This window comes from Halichoeres trimaculatus, unplaced genomic scaffold (assembly GCF_033239565.1).
Source record: "Halichoeres trimaculatus isolate MK-OKI-2021-1 unplaced genomic scaffold, fHalTri1.1 fHalTri1_scaffold_5, whole genome shotgun sequence".
Taxonomy (NCBI): domain Eukaryota; kingdom Metazoa; phylum Chordata; class Actinopteri; order Labriformes; family Labridae; genus Halichoeres; species Halichoeres trimaculatus.
In genome coordinates, this window is record NW_027437183.1 from 11,387,331 (window position 1) to 11,405,378 (window position 18,048).

The 18,048-nt window shown below is 39.0% G+C and overlaps 5 protein-coding genes across 5 annotated transcripts; 2 read left to right on the forward strand and 3 right to left on the reverse strand.

Moving 5' to 3' along the window:
* Window positions 1–482: 482 nt before the first annotated feature.
* Window positions 483–3,800, forward strand: LOC141790612 (protease-associated domain-containing protein 1-like). Its single transcript, XM_074670610.1, has 5 exons — window positions 483–724; window positions 956–1,056; window positions 1,150–1,259; window positions 2,509–2,676; window positions 2,794–3,800. Exons 1-5 carry the CDS (start codon window positions 649–651, stop codon window positions 2,912–2,914), a joined length of 576 nt encoding a protein of 191 aa, XP_074526711.1. The 5' UTR covers window positions 483–648; the 3' UTR covers window positions 2,915–3,800.
* Window positions 3,801–5,930: 2,130 nt separating this feature from the next.
* LOC141790060 (uncharacterized) lies at window positions 5,931–6,967 on the reverse strand. Its single transcript, XM_074669691.1, has 2 exons — window positions 6,081–6,967; window positions 5,931–5,973 (listed from the first exon to the last, which is right to left on the reverse strand). The coding sequence occupies exons 1-2, from the start codon at window positions 6,965–6,967 to the stop codon at window positions 5,931–5,933; spliced, it is 930 nt and encodes a 309-aa protein (XP_074525792.1).
* A 1,836-nt stretch (window positions 6,968–8,803) lies between these two features.
* On the reverse strand, window positions 8,804–10,967 carry LOC141790061 (uncharacterized). Its single transcript, XM_074669692.1, has 3 exons — window positions 10,947–10,967; window positions 9,766–10,661; window positions 8,804–8,846 (listed from the first exon to the last, which is right to left on the reverse strand). The coding sequence occupies exons 1-3, from the start codon at window positions 10,965–10,967 to the stop codon at window positions 8,804–8,806; spliced, it is 960 nt and encodes a 319-aa protein (XP_074525793.1).
* Window positions 10,968–11,899: 932 nt separating this feature from the next.
* Window positions 11,900–12,766, reverse strand: LOC141790062 (uncharacterized). Its single transcript, XM_074669693.1, has one exon. It carries the CDS (start codon window positions 12,764–12,766, stop codon window positions 11,900–11,902), a length of 867 nt encoding a protein of 288 aa, XP_074525794.1.
* Window positions 12,767–15,586: 2,820 nt separating this feature from the next.
* Window positions 15,587–17,151, forward strand: LOC141790871 (uncharacterized). Its single transcript, XM_074671012.1, has 2 exons — window positions 15,587–16,487; window positions 16,762–17,151. The coding sequence occupies exons 1-2, from the start codon at window positions 15,595–15,597 to the stop codon at window positions 16,838–16,840; spliced, it is 972 nt and encodes a 323-aa protein (XP_074527113.1). The 5' UTR covers window positions 15,587–15,594; the 3' UTR covers window positions 16,841–17,151.
* The last annotated feature ends 897 nt before the right edge of the window (window positions 17,152–18,048 follow it).

The following is an 18,048-nucleotide window of genomic DNA, read 5'->3' on the forward strand; positions in this document are numbered from 1 at the left end:
GAGGCGTTGGTTCAAACCCACAAGGGCACTAAACACAGACCTCTGCCAAAGCCCAAAGTCTAGTTTTCTATGATACACCATGAGTGAACAGCTTAATATAAATGAATGTTTGAGTTTTAATGGTGTCATTCTTACATCATTTAAAAGTAGAAGTAGATAATAATCACAAGGGGGTTTGGGCAATTGTATGCAGGCCACAAGCATTACCCTAGAGAGCATGTCATGCTTGCAAAGAAATGATCAAGTAATTTTAACATTTTAAGTGCTTATCACTGGTACTTGAAATGTAAAATGTTAAAAAAATAAATAAATAAATAAATTTAAAAAAAAAACAACACTTCCCTCAAAAGAAAAGAAGAGTTCATTTGTTGCGATAATTGTTCGTTTACCCTTTAATTGCTTTGGCAGTTATCATTATGAGACGTAAGGGGGGTCCAGTGTTCCTGGAGCCACCGGGGCCACCCATCAGGTAAATCCGGCTCTGCAGTAAGCGCATGCGCAGTTCAAGAGGCGCGGAAGTGGCTGCCAACCTGCTACCGTGATGTGCCCGAACATCAGCTTCTCATGGATAAAATACCGCTTCTCAACAGAAACCCACACTGATGCTTCGTCTATGTAACACTTACAGGGTCATTATTTGTCTGGAAAATGGCAGTAGTTGTTCCGACAGCGGCTTTATTGTTACACCTCTGGAGCGTGTTCATGCAGTTGAGCTGTATGTCAGGTGAGCGCGTGGGGCAGGGATGGCTGATGTGGGTAAACACCTTATGAAGACTGACGTTGATTTTGGTGAAATGATCTCATAATGTGTCACTCATGAAGTCAAATGTCGGATGCGCTGTGTGTCATAGTCTGTTAATTTCCATCGACCAACTGACTGATGACCAACTGACATCATACTGACCGTACAGATCAGAGGTTAGCTCTATGTTTCTGTTTTTTTCTTCTGCTCTAGGTCTTGGGGTCAATGAACTACTTTATTTCCGTGTTATCAGTCCAGAAGAGATAGGGTATATATTCAGTGCTGCACCTGCTAAAGACTTTGGGGGGCAGTTTGTAAGTATTTCACCTCTGCTCTCTCGGTTTAACGTATTTGCTATAACTCTAAAGCTCTGCACCTAGTCATGATTCTGCCCTCTTTGTCCCCAGACATCTTCCTATGATGAGATTTTCCTGGTGCCAGCAAACCCAGCAGATGGCTGTGCAGACCTGGGGGACAGAGAGATCATTCAGGGACAAGTGATCCTGGTAGAAAGAGGGTATGCACAGAAGCCTGATAACTGTGTGCTGTATTAACCATAAAAGAGACTGTGAACATAAAGAAGTAGATGGAAGCTGGAATTTTAAGCTTTAATGAGGCCATTTTCAAGTTAAAGCTGATCACTTGGTTAAGAAGACATTGAGATTTAAATTGTGGACAAATAGTTTGCTCATGACTGTTGCCAGCTACACTGGCTGCCTGCATGCTCTAATGACTGAATAAACAGGTAACATGCTGCTGTAGCTGTATAACACTTGGAGTAGCACAGGTTGAGCCCTTTTAGACAAACAGAAGACTGTAGCTTTGACTTCTAACACTCTTAAATCTAAATCTAGCTCTTTCAGTTGTACAGGCATTTAAGAAGTGTTGCCAGTGAAGATGTGGTGGGTTAGAAATGTGTTATGTTCAGCAATCAGATGAACAACCAGACTAAAGGCCTCCTTAAAGGACAACTCCGTTTTTTGACACCTGTACCTTATTTATAGGTGTGTGCATGCTCATATACTCACTCAGACAAATATCGTGCAGCTCGGAGTCCTTCAGAAGTTATTTAGATCCAACCGATTTTAGCCGCACTTAGCGGGGACCACAGCAAGTGAGCTTCAGTGCGGGACGTAATCTCTGCAAAATCGCTCATTTCGGCTATATTTTCTCATCCATCGCCAGTGTTATCATAAAGTCAGCTCTTCTACCATCTTCAGGTGGGTCAGCTGACCCAGAGCTGAGCTGGTAAACAAACGTTTGACGGTTGTCCTTACCGGTTTGAGCCTGTGTACACGGACGAGGAGCTCCATGAAAGAAGGATGCAGAGGGAGAGAGATGAAGAGCTGGCTCGAGAACAACAAACAGGAGCACATCCACAACTCAATGCGAACTGGTGGTGCGCTTGTGGACAGTGTTCGCCTATGGCAACAGAAGAGGAGTGTGTTTGTGTTTGTGATAACACTGGCGATGGATGAAAAAATATAGCCAAAATGAGCGATTTTGCAGAGATTATTTCCCACGCTGAAGCTCCCTTGCCGTGGCCCCCGCTAAGTGCGGCTAAAATTGGTTGGATCTAAATAACTTCTGAAGGACTCCGAGCTGCATGATGTTTGTCTGAGTGAGTATATGAGCATACACACACATATAAATAAGTTCCAGGTGTCAAAAAAACGGAGTTGCCCTTTAAGGATTGAAAAAAAGGGTGACAAACTTTGTCCAAATGTGGTTTCTCATATCTTTTTCCTTTTCTGTGTATCCTCCAGAGGTTGCTCTTTTGTACAAAAAGCCAAAAATGTGGAGGAAGCAGGAGGCATAGCTGTCCTAATTGCAGATAATGCATCTGACAATGACAGCCATTACCTTGATATGATCACAGATGGAAGTGCAGCCACACCAAGCATACCTGCTCTATTCCTGCTGGGACGTGATGGGTAAGACAGATATCACACAAAATCCCCTCAGATTAGATTTATACAAGCAAGGAAACAAAACCTTTCCCATTCAGTGAGGACAAATTCAATTCATTGTTCTTTTTCCTCGTTTTGCAGGATGATGATCAGACGAACTCTTGAGAGACAAGCACTGCCATGGGCTGTCATTTCCATTCCCGTCAATGTTTCCTCTTTGGCCTCATTCCCGCTGAAACAGCCTCCATGGACACTGTGGTAGAAATGACGCACACCCACAACTTGATCCACTTTCTCTTTCAGTGAACATTACTTTATCATACACATTCTGACAGCTTGGAATAAACTTTCACCTCCAGGGGAATCCTTTGGTGCTGGTTAAACAAACGTACACTACATGTGAAAGTGTTGGTCTGAAACTTGCACACCTGAACTATACAAGGCTAAAACACACAACTATAGCTATGTAAACAAATGAAACTTTGAAAGGGATTTGCTAAACCGTATAAACCAGACATAGACAGTAACACTCTGCTAGAATAAGCCAAGTTCACTTACTGAGCAAATGTATTTTTAGATAATTAACATTGCCATTTGTCATTTATGACAGAGCGTGAATGACGTGTTGAGACTGAAGCACACCAGTTTTTTTCATCTGCTCATTAGTTCCTACTATTTATGAAAATGAAACTTAGAAGAAAAAAAAAACACTGCCTCTACATTTTCTTTCCCCCTCTCAACAAGTCACATTTCAAGACCAAACATATATTTTCTTTTCCCATCACCATGACTTGTAGGGAAACATGTTATCATCAGCTTTGCATTGAATGACATTTTCACACCTGAACTACTCTAACAGTGCATGACCAATAAGGATTCTATCAGTACCTTCATGTTTTTTTTTAAAACTTCATCCAGCTTTCTAGGGACTTTATTGTCATCAAAATAGGGAAGTGACAAAAAAAGCTCTGTGCTGTTTTTGTCAGCACCTAAACCTGGCTCTGGGGGTTTTGATTTTGCAGCATGAGGTGTTTTTCTTTCAGTATTTCTTTTAATGCAAGTTGCTTCATTTGACTGATTTAATGTCAGTTCCCTGCATAATTGTGGCAATTTGAGTAGGAAATAAATTATTATACTTTTGCTTTCAAGGTGTCTTAAACATTGACTTCTGCATGTTGATATTGATGCTTTGCAAGTGGAGACGAAAACTGAGCTCCCTGGAATTCATCCCAGGATTCTGAGAATATCCATGAGAAAAAGTCCTTCGACCTGTTTGATGCACCGTTACAATGGACTTCACACTTGGACGAATGCATTTTGAGTGTCCAGAGAAAAAAAATCACATGTTGACTAAAGGCCAATATATGACTGAGGATCAGGGACACATTAAAGAAAAAAATTAATGAATTTGCAAGATTAATCTAATAAATTTATGAGAATAAAGTCATAAATTTATGAGAATAAGGTCATTATCTTAGTCTATAGCTCTAAGCTACTGGAAGATCTAAGAAATGTAGTATGTAAAACGTGGTATCATATTTGTTTAGAAAGATTTTGATGATGCTACACCTCACCTGGGTTAAGTTATTTGATATTTCTGTATCTTTTTTTTTATCAGTGTTGCAATTTGGAGACATTTCATTTGAACCAGAGCCTGCTCTGTATAGTGGCTATTACAAGTTTCCCAGCACAGAGGATGACTCGTTTTGAGGAAGGTATGTTTGTAGTTTACAGACTACCTGGATTTTGTGAGGACTTATTGATAGGGGAAAGCCAAATCTGTCAAAACCTGTGTAATTTCTTTCTACCAGAGTTCCTAACAAAGGTCCAGTTTTTAGCTACATTTTCATGGTCCTAATTATGCCAGTGTTATGCTGATGTGCTAAAAGATGGAATAATTCATTACTTGTGAAACCTATACTGAAGTAAAGCTTCACAAGATGCTCCACAGTCCTCATTTTAGTTTTTACAGTAGGCTGCTGCTCTCCTGATAGCCTTGAGTAAAATAACAGGCTTATTCTCTTAAATTTATAACTTTATTCTCATTCACTTATGAGTTTCATCTCATAAATGTATGACTTTAATCTTATCAGGTTATAATTTATGAGATTAATCTCATAAATTACCTTTATTCAACATGGCCCTGTTCTTTTGTTTCACCAATAATTTGAGTCAGGTGAGCAGTTTTTTTTCCCTTTTTTCTTTTTAATAATAATAATAATAATAATTATTATTATTATTATTATTATTATTATTATTTTTATTATTATTTTTATTATTATTATTATTATTATTATTATTATTAACAAAACCAACAATAATAATAATAATAAACAAGAAAAAAAGACAATTTACACATAAATCAACCAAAAATAAAAAACAAAAACAGCAACAGTAAGATCACACATTAAAAACTAACTTCAAAAGTTTAGTTTTTCACAGATTTAAATGGATCAGAGCAATTTTTATATGACAGGGAGTTAATTATAATCATGTGACTGAAAAGGACACAGGATGCGTAGCCTCAAACTGACTCTATTCTGTCATCTTTCCACTGTGTTTAATTCGTCTAAAGAAAGCTGATAAGGCTACAAAAGTTGATAATTTACCTATTTATTTGTATTGATCCAAGTAGAAATGATCAGATACGTTTGTTGGGTCTGAAAAGCTTCATGCAGCCATGTTATTGCTGCATTACAGCTTATAAAAGGGGATATACGTAATGTTTCAACTTTCACTGAAAGCCCTAGAATTTGATGTACATGGCTGTCTTTTCTGTAACATAGTAACAGTTTTGCTTCTGTAAGAAGCTCCCGCAAACATCATCACCTTGATACTTTTCCCTGTTTAACAGATGCCCTCCATGCAACACATTCAAAGGTAAGTAAACCATGTATCTCATGGCCCTTCCTCTTCCCTTTATAATAATTAGGCACAAGTTAAAAAGTTTTACTGAAGTGTTTTTTTTAAGGATCCGAACATTTTAAGTTATTTACAAAAAAAATACAAAAGCACATTCTATTCAGCGAACTTAAGACAAACCTATAAAAGTCTCAAAAACTACCCTATTCACAACATAGTCTTGGTAGATTATTGAAACACACTGAAATGATTCAGCTCCACACACTCTGGATAAAATCAATGATTACTACAGCACACATATTCATGGGTTAAAAAAATACCGAAGAAACATCTCTTTAAAATGAAAAGATCAATATAATAGAGAAGTTTTTCAAAAAAACCGTTTCACCCACGTGCTGAACGGGGACCTCTGGTTCTTATTTCCATGAAGTCTTTTCCCTCCTGTGGTTGGAGCCCACTCTGAGGGAAAAGTAAAGACTGCATCAGGTGATTAAAGTTAAGTCAGAGTTTGTTTTTTAGATAAATACAGTCAACGTGAAGTTGCATTTTGCAAGCAGACAGTTTACCTCCTCTTGCATCTCGGACACACTCTGCCCCACACTGCTCTCATCATAGCGTCCCTCAGAGCTGGACTCCCCCAGATGTACACAGAAGGTGTGCACAACGCGTTCATTCGAGCCAAGTTGGCGAAAATATTAGTGGCCTCGTTTCTGAATGACATCCCCTTTCCTGTCGTAAATCTGTAGATGATATTTACAAAAGAGGGACACCACAACGCCAAAAAGCTTATGACAACAAAAATTATTATTTTCAGTGATTCCTTCTTGGCTTCTTTCTCTGCGCTCGGAGGGTCTCTTTCCAGCTGGAATCTGGCAACAACATACAGTTTGATCGTCATTACCACTTTAGTGAATACGACAGCTTGAAATAAAATAATGCTGACTACGAACAACTGTATAGCTTTGGAAACAGGCAAGAAGTTTCTGGCGAGGAGGTGAGCGGAGCTATAAACCCAGCAGTAGATATTGATGCCAATTACAAAGCGTCTTGTTACAAAGCGGCTGTAGATATACGGATGGCACACAGCGAAGTACCGGTCAAACTGTGCAAACATAAACGTAATTATATTCACCCCTAGGAGTGATGGTAAAACATTGTAAGTGCCATTTCTAGGTGGATATCCCTCCTGAACATCGAACAGACCCAGGTAATACACCGAAAAGCCCACCATCGTGTCACAGATACTGGTGTTCAGCATGAAAATGAATCTATTCTGGAGGCGCAGGGCTTCAGTGGCCAAGATGGCAATGACTACAGTTCCAGCTACAAGGACAGTGGTGGTAGCCAACAAAATCTGAAATATGAAGACGACGTAATCCCCGGCACTGTCGAAGTCAAATGAGAGAGGCACTCCTCCTCCTGTCTGCGGGTCCGTGGTGTTGGTGCGGAGCATTGTTCGTGCGCAGATGGGTCAGACAGGATCTATTCTTTTATAGGTTGGAAGATCGAGTCATAAGCCTTAGTCTCAAGGGATGCATGGATCTAGTGTCGTTAATTTTTCTGTTATTGCAGCCTCGATAAGAAAATCTCTTTAAACTTGTTTTTCATTCAGTCTATCACATGTGGAAGAGGGCTTTAATTCTGCTACAGTCGACTGAGGAAATGACCCGCAATACTTTTTGCAGCCTTGACTTTTTCTTTAACTGATAAGCTCTTGTCAATTTAACTTAAAAATATCAGTCGCCAATAAAACAAATTGTAAAGAGATAGAAAACACCAGATCAGTCCGGTTTTCAATTAGCATTAGGTGCAGTTGCATACTAAATATTAGCATTATTAGCAATATTAGCAGGCCTAACTTCAGCACCAGGAACTGTCCGCTGTTATTTATTTAATGCGACACTGCTGTTGCTGAGCTAACTCGGAGACGTTGGCTTAAATATGATAAAGAATTGAGGTTTTATATGATTTTGTAGGTTTATTTTCAATAACAGCCACTTTTTATTGTCTTTGGATGATCTGTTGTTCTGAAAGAGTTTTTTTTTTTAAGTGTCCTTTTCTGCAAAGAGATCCTTCATAATCTATCCTTGTACTCGTGAATCTGCCTGATAAGAAAACATATAATAAAGAGTTTTAGTCCTGTAACCGGCCACTTTTCAACAGTCTTGCACACCCTACATGGGGAGAGAGGATTTCTAAATTATTTAGGTTTCCGTCAAAATGGTCTATATTGCTGTCTTTGGGCCCCAAAATAATTTTAGTGTATTTAGAAACCACCATAAAGAAATCGAGGAAAAAAACAGGAACAGATAGTGAAAAGAACAACTTTAATGCCACTGACGTTCACCATTAGAGCCAAGCTGTATGAAGAAAACATTACAGTTTTTAACATGTTTCACTATTTTTTTCTTTTTAAAGTAAGATAAGAATTAACACAAGACTTATGCCAGAACAAAATGCCAGGTATCTAGAAAACAAATAGTTATTTTAAGAAAGTATTTCAACAAGAAAGTAAATCAAAATATTTGTTAGAATGAGAAATACTGGAGAGCATGATGTGGATATTTCTGTGTGTAAGAGATGTAACTGATAAATGCCAATTGGTGTAACCATTTTTTCTAATAAAAAGATCTGACATTGCCACCAAAACATCAAAAATATAATTTGAGCAACCTGCTACACTGTAAAAATGAAATTTAAAATGATATTGACCCAAAAAATAATGAGAAAACATCAATGTCTATAGTGTGCCCACTCAGTAAAACTAAACCCATACCATCAAGTGTAAAAATAAAGTATGTTCAATATACTTTAAGATGATATTTCACGGCAAATAACTTATTTTATCAGCCTTTTTGCAGCTTTTAGGGGAGTGAATTATTTAATACTTGTGATGCTTTTGTGGTTACACCATTTGACAGTTTTATGGGACTGATTCTTTAATTGGTTAAAAATGGTAGAATTGTCATATAAAATACTCTGGCACTAACAGAAATGCAAACTACACATTTAAACAAACAGTTTAAAGCTTATGTTTGATACCCTTATTTGTCACTTTCCATCTATAGTATGATATAATCTCCATTGTTGCTTTAGCAGAATAATTCGACAGGCCTATTGCCAAGACTATGAGTCTCTGAACTAAAAAAGTACAGATAGTGATAATTTTGTATGACCTTACACTGACTGCTACTGCATCAAAAAAGCACAAATAAATCTGTGTTTAATCTTTTATTTCCAAAGAGCTGAAGTTTTTGTTAGACTCAAGAAGACAGAGATGAGCTCTATGTCACCGTGGAGTATTCATCATCACCCCTCCAACCTTACCGAGCCTGTAGGAGAAAAAAAAAAGAGATTTTTCCTTAAATGGTTATACATGTATTAGTATTCATTGATTCATTCATCCTAAAAATTTAAAATAAATAAATAAATAAATAAGTAAATAAATAAATAAATAAAAATAAAGATTCATCAAAACACTATGCACAACAGTGAGTTGTAACAGCTCACTAACTTTAAAGATTGACGTGATAAATTTCATTGGGAATATGGGGAAGTAAAGAACATTTCTTGTCTTTTAGATAAATTAAATCCCTAAAACTACTGTGAAGTATTGAAGCAACGCAGGAGAATATATATATATATATATATATATATATATATATATATATATATATATATATATATATATATATATATATATATATATATATTCAATAATTTCAAAAGCAGAGATCACGGCTGAGATGTTTACGTTAATACAGCTGTTCTGACTGTACAATGAGGAGAGTGGCTTCCGGTTCCTCTATTATGAGAAATCTGTCACCTGCAGAAGAGAAAAACTGAACCTCTCCCTAAAGCTTCTAAATAACAACCTGATTGTACTCTGTTAATTGATCTTGTAAAATGAAAGCATCTGAAAAACTTCACTTTCAGTTTGCTGATAATTCACTTTTAACGGTGAAGGACTGCTTCCTCATACAATCCCCAACAACTCAAGTCTGTCTTTAAAAAAAAAAGTAGTTTTTTTGTTTTCCATTAAAAGAAAGTATTTCTTGCATCAAATCTTTCCTCAAGACGTTCAAAGTGATTCTGATTAGGGGGGGGAAAAGAGCAGTTGTGCAGCCACAGTAAGTGTAATTAAATGTTTATATGTAGAATTCACAAGCACTTGTATGTCTCAACATTTCACAAAAAAAAAAAAAAATCATTCATCGTTTTTTTTCTTCTTTGTCTTTCACCCGAACTAACCTTTTGTGTGGGTTGCAGCAGCATATTTTGCTCCACACTGTTTTCCACACGGCTGTTCTGAGTGAGGGGCTGGCGCACAGATACAGGGTCGGGGTGCACAAAGCGTTACTTCTGGACAAAATCCGCATGGGGTTCACGGCATCGTTTTTCATCTCTACAAATTTTCCTGTCAACGAAGACACAATGGTGTAGAGCATAGCTGGGCCCCACAGCAGCAGAAAAAACACCACCACCACGACTATGATCACCAAGGACTCTTTTTTACTGTCTCTTTCCGGGCCTGGGGGCTCACGCAGCAGCTGGTACCTGGCCACAGACAGCAGCTTCACTGTCATGATTATTTTTGTGATGATAATGAACATCAAGCTTATTCTGCTGTATGTGCCGATCTCTATAGCTTTGGACAGAGGTACCATGTGTTGTATAAGCAGCTGTCCGAAAACATGCACCCAGCTGTACACATTAACACATATCACCACCCTTATGCTGATAAAACGCCCATGAAAGAACGGGTGACACACGGCGAAGTAGCGTTCAAACTGTGCAAAAAGAAATGTCATGATATTAACTCCGAGAAGGCTGGGCAAAATGAAATAAATCCCGTTTTTCGACGGGAAGCCCACTCGCACATCAAACAGAAACCGATAGAATATTCCACAGCCGGTCATCGTGTCACAGATACTCGTGTTGAGCATGAATATGAAGCGGTTTTGTGTTAGCAAAGCTCGAGTTCTGATAATACCAAATGCAACAGAGCCGGCTACAAGCACGGTGCTCACCCCGGCCATGGTGTGGAAGATAAAGAGAAAGTAATCTCCTACACTGTCAAAGTCAACAGCCAGAGGCACAAGCGTTATGTTAAAAAAGAGCAGCATGCTGGGGTGGAAGAGGCGACCCTGAAGTGTGACGAAATGATAGCAGCACTCCTGTTTTAAGGACTTTTTTGAACCCTTAATTTTAAGACGGCATGTAGGAGGAGACAATGACCAGATCATAACGACATGACGCCCTTTAGCTTTTACTCCTGAGATATCATAATTTTTTATCAAATATCATATGAAGACTAAGAATCACTTGTTATTTTAAAAGCATTATTATAAAGCAATTTAAGCAATGCATGTTGAAAAGTACAGTCACAAGTATTGGCAACAAGTTGGAGCTGACCGAGGTCCTGAACTCACGGCTCGGCCATGCTGGGCCATGGGTAATTAAATGTACAGCTCAACTAAATACTGAGTCTTTTTAAAATAGTATAAATGTTGGAATTACATCTGAGATCTTTCCAAGTTCATAAATTTCTTTATTTGTGGCTTTTATTTATTATTATCAAATAAAGTTTGAGACGATTCGGCAACACAATAACACAAGACCAAGATAAAGAACAGCACTAAACCTTCAAAAGAGAACCATGCATATACAAGGCACAAGCAAGTGTTAGTTATAATAATGATAACTTTATTTACATTGCACAATTAAAAAAAAAAAATCCTGTAGAGATATGCAAATGAATTGCTCTAGATCAGATGAAACCATAAAATACCAGAAATGGATTGTGCAACTGAAACAATTCTCATCAGTGAAGAAGGCATTCAGTAGAGAAACGTATGAATATGACTGTCATCAGCCTAAGGAGAAATAGTAAAAAGCTGGATAGGAAATGAAAAGCAGACAACTCCAAATCACAGCAGTGTTGTTCCAGGCAAACCGGATTGTCAGTTGCACAGTTTCAAAGAACGTCATGTTTTTCATATTAAATGATCGCACCATTCTCCCCCAAATCTGAAGTTTCGACGCAGGACGAACACTCCAATTTAACAGATATGTTTATGTTTTAGTTTTGTTTCAATTTTTTCAAACATTCTTGAGAAATCACATGCCAACCATGCCAACTTAGTCCATTTTCCTGCTTCAACCTCAGAATGATCTGCTCTGTTATAACTTGTTCGTGGCTCCACTGAAAATAAAGCCAATTCTGAAAAGAGAAAGGAGATAGGATCAGAAAGAGCAGAGGTTTCATGAATTCAATGCACAACATCAGACAAACAGGTTATGTGACCACAAACATTTTGCAGCCATCCGAGAAATCTGGGAACCATCTGAAACATGTCATTTTTTCACAGTGTTAACCCCACTCTCACCTGGCCCTCCTACAGGGACACACCCTCCTCCACGCGCTCCTCCACACAGCCTCGCGCAGCGCTGGGCTGCCCCAGATGTACAAAGCCGGGGTGACCAGCGCGTTCAGACGCGCCATGATGGCAAACAGGTTGGTGGCCTCATTCCTAAATCTCAGTCCTTTTCTGGTCAGCTGTCTGACTATGATATTCACAAAGGACGGACACCACAGAGCCAAAAAACAAATCACCACAAACACAATGATGCGCAGAGACTCCTTCTTGTTGTCTCTCTCTGCACTGGGCGCTTCTCTCACCAGGTGGCTCCTGGCTATGATGTATAATTTGATTGTCATCAACACTTTCACTAGAACTATAATCTGCAGAATCATGACACCAAACGCGTTTATTTGAGCTGCTTTTGAAATAGGCACCATGTTCTGCACAGTCAGTATTGTGTACGTGTAAGTCCAGCAGAACGCACAGATTCCGATCACAACAGATCTCGTTATGTAGCGGTTGTAAAAGAACGGATGACACACAGCGAAATATCGATCAAACTGAGCAAAGAGGAAGGTCAGCACATTAACACCTAGAAACGAGGGTAAAATGTAGAAAGTTCCGTTTCTGGAAGGATAGCCCTCTTGGACATCGAAGAGGCCGAGGTAGTAGGCCGAGAATCCGGTCAGAGTGTCACTGATACTCGTGTTTAGCATGAAGATGAACCGGTTCTGGCCTCTCAGAGAGCACGTGGAAGAGATCCCGATGACAACCGAGCTGGCCACGAGCACGGAGCTTGTGGCGAACAGTATGTGGAAGATGAAGATGAGGAAGTCCTCCGGGGTGTCGAAGTCCACAGACAGAGGGATGGTGGCGTTAAGGAGCATCCTGATGCTCCGCGAGAACACTGGCTTTCATTGTATTTATAGATGACTGTGACCAGTTCAAACCTTTTCATACCCAGAGGACAGGGGTTTGTGCACAAACAAGTGACATGTACAGGGAAAAGTGACGCGTGACAGATGGAAAAGAACAAACACAAGCTATCAAAGATGTTTCATTACGAGCAATGAAACTTTATCAGTCGTTTGATTCTTTGAGCGCCTATTAGCTGCAGATGGTCCAGACATTTTTTTTTCTGTTCAGATGTATTAATTTTTTCTCAGAGTAAAAGCATCATAACTTTGCTTCTGAAATCCTCTAACAACATATAAATTGGTCTTAACCGTGACTGCAGGATTTTATGTCGTTTCATGCGTTTTATGCTGACTCACGTGGCTGTTATTTCTAACACTATTTAATCTAATCACCCTGTATAGAGACCATTGGTTCTTTACATTAAAAAAAATATTTTGAATCTGCTTGAAATAACATCGGTTGCTTGTACTGGTGAAGTTAAAAAATGCAGTAGCTTAATAATGTTTAATATATCCTTCAGTTATTCAAGATTAGGGGGGAATTCAAGATGATAAAGTCTTTACATGTAAGTTAAAATGTTTACGGTATCTTTCTGTTTCAGTTTTGATTATTATAGCCTACAAAGCAAACTTAAAAAAAACATACATCAAAACAATTGAATTTTTCACTTTGGGATGCTTTACTCGTATTATTTAGCATGAGAAAGTTATGTTTGGTATTTTTTCCTTTTTTAGATGCACTTCATCTTACCAAAACGAAGACAGTACTACTTGTATCTATATTTGGAAAATGCTTTCAATAAAAGTTTAAAAACCAAAGTCTAAATTTTCCACGCATTTCACATCCTCGACTCTTTCCAGTTTGACGTTATGTGCTTTACAGCCACTAGAGGGAGCAACAAGCCTTATTAAGTTTCACTATAGCCTAGACTGCAGTTACTGTTAACCTGCACATCAGCCATCACCACTGAATATTTCCCAATCTTTACCTAGAAAATACACTGAACATATTGTAATGTGTGGGAGTTTGGAAGTTTGAACCACTCACAAAACACCAGGATACAGCTTTACTTTACTGAAGTTAATTATTCATCTGCTTACAAACCTGGTTTAAATGTAGCTCAAGGAAATAACCTCACTTGTCAAAATTGGCTGCTGATAACTGTTCTTTGTCACTTGTGCCTTGGAAATTTCTTTTTACTTGTTATGATAAGCACAACAAAGCATTCAAGTGTTTTTTCTTTATTCAGGGTGCACAACAAAGCAGCTCAACAAGGGTCCTTCCCTCGCCTTCTCAAAGACAGCAAGACACTCAAGAAGATGTCGCACTCCATCTGGAGGTCAACAGAAAAACAATTTTCACAGGTTCATGTCTCAACTTAATGCTATTAATACAAATAATGAATCCATGTTGAGAATTTCCATTACACCTGACACATTTCAAACTGAAATCAACACAAAATGTGTATACTCTAATGAAAAAGATACGTGCTCAGTGCTGAATATAAGACAGTGCATTACCAAAGTTATCAAATATGATGTTCCCAGTATGGCCCCCTAGATAGGCTCAACAGTTGAACCTGAACACCCCCCCCCACACACACACACACACACACACACACACACACACACACACACACACACACACACACACACACACACACCCCAACAATCTATTCCAGCTGCCATCACATTTCAGACCCACACCTAAGAGAAGAAAAGAGTTTAGAAAAGAATGAAGATAGGAGGTAGAAAGAAGCCAAACATTAAGATCAGGCTGTACACCATAGCTATTTTGTTTTATTGAGAGAAAGGAGGACAGGTGAGAGACAGAAACAGAAAGAGGAGACTGAAGTGTTAGAAAGAAGAAAGGAAATACACAGCTTGGATGAGAGGTCTATATATGCAAGAACTCATCCCATACATGCTCTACCATTCCTGCATCCCCATTTCTAGGGATGGAAAAGAAAGAGGAGGCATGCAAGGAAGCAAACTCAAAATGAGCAAAACCTTTAGTGAGGCAATGTAGTAAAACAACATAAAGAAAACCGTTTGTTTATTGCTTACATTTTAGACAGGCATACAGTTTCTGTGGGTTTTTTTTCAGATGTGCTTTACATACAGCAACCCAGGCTTTACATACAGCAACCCAGGCTTTAAACCTATAAATACAACCATAAATTACAACATGAAAACATGTTTATCATATAAAGTGTCTTTCAGTAAAATAATGTACCGACATAGATCAAATTTATACAACAGCACACCTTGCCTATCTGTGTGAGATGTTCTAGGTTTTCTTTTAGACTGGAGGTCTCTTGAAGTGTAAAACAGAAAAACAGATGCTATCATTGTTGGTCTTTAACCCTTACGACTTTTATCTTTAACATTAGAACCCTGTGGTGTGATCAGAGTCAGGTTGAAACTGATTGATTTCATATTCCATTGATTATTTTGAACCCATAGTAAGGCTTTAATTAGCTCTTAAGTTAGAGCAATAGGGTGAGCTAATGACCCAAAACTTGATTCTAACAAACCTATCCACTCTGATAATTACAGGAGATGACTTCAGTTAACATCTAACACCTGGGTCTGTTCATGCAGTTATTTTGGGATGCTGTTGACCTCTGTATGTTTGTGTCAGAATCTTGTTGACTTGTTGTTCGGGGAAATCAAAGTCACCTGCACGCTTCACTGCTCCTCCACCTCCATAAATCAGGAGAGGCTGATCCTCTCGGCGGTACAGTCACACAGCTGCTCTGGCGCTTGACTGCGCAGTGCCATGATGCCCTGAACCCATGCGCACATTTCTCCGTTTCTTTGCACCGATGAGTAACAGCAGCTGGACTGCTTCACCTGTGCTTCCCCTCACGACCTTTGGAAATGTGTTGATGTTTCTTTTCAATGTTCTTCTGGCTGCAGCTATCATTTTCTTTAACGCGTCTGTGCTTCTGTCCATTCTGATGGACCGATCGCTGCGCAGCGAGAACCGCTACATGTACATGTTGAGCACCTGTTTCAGTGACATCTGCTCCGGTGTGTCGTATTATTATGTCGGTGTTCTCGATGTGAGAGACGTCTTCGATTCCCCCTCAAGAACCTTCTATGTTGTTCCTACTTTTCTAGGCCTGTCTTTCATGGCGATCCTGGCCGCGCAAGCAGACAGGTACCACGCCGTCGCGTCACCGTTTAAATACTCTCAGCGCATGACCAGAAACAGAACCCTGATGGTTATCTTTGCATACTGGTCATATGCGTTTTTGATTGTGGCTGTGCACAACCTGGTCAAGGTTAATACGGCCAAAAGGATCACAAGCACTGGCACGTTTGTGGCAAACATATTTGTATTGATCATAATGATAGGGTTCAATATCAAACTGTTCATAATAGCCAGGTTCCAGCTGGCGAGACATCCACAGTCTGAGGAGAGAGACAGCAAGCGCTCTTCTGTGTATCTAATTCTGGTGGTGGCCGCATTTTTCTTAGCCACGTGGCTTCCTATATTCGGTCATGTCACGGCTTGTAATTTCTTTGGCTTCGAATGTTATACCTTCAAGAATGAAGGCACTGACCCTATGCGTATTTTGCCCCGACTTAACGGGTGTCTGACCCCCATCCTGTACATCAGAGGATGCACTGCGCTCAGAGCTACGCTGCTCACCAAGGTGTGGAGACCCTGCTGCAGAGGAAGGTAAGAAGAGAGGATAGCTGATGTGGGCTTATTCAGGTTAATTCACATCTGGCTTTCAGGATTTTAAAAGTTCATTTTATGCATGTATAAACAGAAACTGGATCACACATCAAATATTTACCGGATTGATTAACTGGATTTTTTAATACTTTGCTGTGTGTTCCTCAGTCATTGTGTCTATCAGTTGTTACTTTTGTTTGTTTCTACTTTACAACAAGAGAATCTTACACTGATCTATGTTCCTTCTCTCTCTGTGTGTCCTTTTTCTCTGTAGGAAGCATCTTGGAAGGCTCGCCCCCTCAGACACACAGTTCCCGCAGCGTACTTTGACAGTTGGACGGAAGCCCAAGTAAACGCGTGTCTTAATCCTTGGTAAAACCATCCAACTTCCATCCGATCTGAATGCGACCAAACAACTTGATAAGGCTCCATTTTAAATATACTCACAATGAAAAAACAATGTTGTTCCACTAAGCACATACTCTGTTACTGCTGAACACAAATGCTATGACTATCTGAATTTAGTTTTTGAGATTTTATCCCCCTAAGATATTTTATATGAATTTCACATTGCTCAGCTTCTTGTTTCTGTGGGTGGGGTTGTTTGGATGTGAACATCTAAACATTTTCTTTTTCTGAAAGTTTTATCTCTATGAAAGAATTAACCGTGAAATGTAAAGGAATAATGTATGTCAGTGGCTTCATTAAAACTTATAATGTGCTTCCATCCAGAGTGTTGCATTTTTCCCACTGCGTAGTAAAACTGTTTCTTGCTCAAGTGCATGCATCCATCAGTAAGTCATTAAATACAACATATTGGCAAATCAAGCCGTTGAATAAAAGTGTCAATTAAAGCCAGGATGTTACTAAGTCTAATTTGTTTTTCAAAGTTTTTACAGTCTGCTCGCTTCATAGTCATTGATTTTCAATACACGTCTGCTGGAGAGAGCTCTTCATGGGGAAACATGCTGTGCGTCTAAGCACCTGTATTACGCAATAAAGCGCACCTCCCCTCCCTGCACATGATGCAGTTTCCTCGGAAACCACACAGTGTCAGAAGAGCTCTTTGGCACCGCGCCATAACTTGGACATCAGTGGAATGTGAACCATTTAAAGCATGGGAGATTAAACTGGATCAATATCTGGATCAATACTCCTCCATAGCTCTTTTGATTAAAGAATATTTATGATGAGTTGCAGCCAGGTGGCATTATTAAAATTATCCTGTTGGTACAAATATAATGAAACCCATCACTGGGTGGTTTCCTATTGGCTGACGGCCGGTCAAGACCCTCTGTGCTAAGAGGAGGAGCCAACAGATCGCCACACTTCCGCACATCTGGTGCCCAATTCACGAACCTTAATCATCTCAACCATCCTGCTACATATTAACGATATATTACAATATTACATCTCTTATGGCACAAAGTCTCAGATTAAAATGTCACTTTCATATATAACTAATAAGGTAATCTCAGTCCAAACTGAGGTGGTTAAGGTTTTTTTTTTTTTGGTGACTGTAGAAAACGTTTTAGGACCATAACTAAATCACAGTCTACAA

Excerpts from the sequence above, each read along its gene's own strand:
- LOC141790871 (XM_074671012.1), top strand. The coding sequence starts at position 15,595 with ATGCGCACATTTCTCCGTTTCTTTGCACCGATGAGTAACAGCAGCTGG. Across the intron at positions 16,488-16,761 it reads AGACCCTGCTGCAGAGGAAG|GAAGCATCTTGGAAGGCTCG; the intron begins GTAAGAAGAGAG and ends TTTTCTCTGTAG.
- LOC141790061 (XM_074669692.1), bottom strand. The coding sequence starts at position 10,967 with ATGGCCCAGCATGGCCGAGCC. Across the intron at positions 10,662-10,946 it reads TGGCCCAGCATGGCCGAGCC|GGTCGCCTCTTCCACCCCAG; the intron begins GTGAGTTCAGGA and ends GTCACACTTCAG. Across the intron at positions 8,847-9,765 it reads TGCTGCAACCCACACAAAAG|GCTCGGTAAGGTTGGAGGGG; the intron begins GTTAGTTCGGGT and ends TTTCTCCTACAG.
- LOC141790062 (XM_074669693.1), bottom strand. The coding sequence starts at position 12,766 with ATGCTCCTTAACGCCACCATCCCTCTGTCTGTGGACTTCGACACCCCG.
- LOC141790612 (XM_074670610.1), top strand. The coding sequence starts at position 649 with ATGGCAGTAGTTGTTCCGACAGCGGCTTTATTGTTACACCTCTGGAGC. Across the intron at positions 725-955 it reads GCAGTTGAGCTGTATGTCAG|GTCTTGGGGTCAATGAACTA; the intron begins GTGAGCGCGTGG and ends CTTCTGCTCTAG. Across the intron at positions 1,057-1,149 it reads AAGACTTTGGGGGGCAGTTT|ACATCTTCCTATGATGAGAT; the intron begins GTAAGTATTTCA and ends CTTTGTCCCCAG.
- LOC141790060 (XM_074669691.1), bottom strand. The coding sequence starts at position 6,967 with ATGCTCCGCACCAACACCACGGACCCGCAGACAGGAGGAGGAGTGCCT. Across the intron at positions 5,974-6,080 it reads TGTCCGAGATGCAAGAGGAG|AGTGGGCTCCAACCACAGGA; the intron begins GTAAACTGTCTG and ends CTTTTCCCTCAG.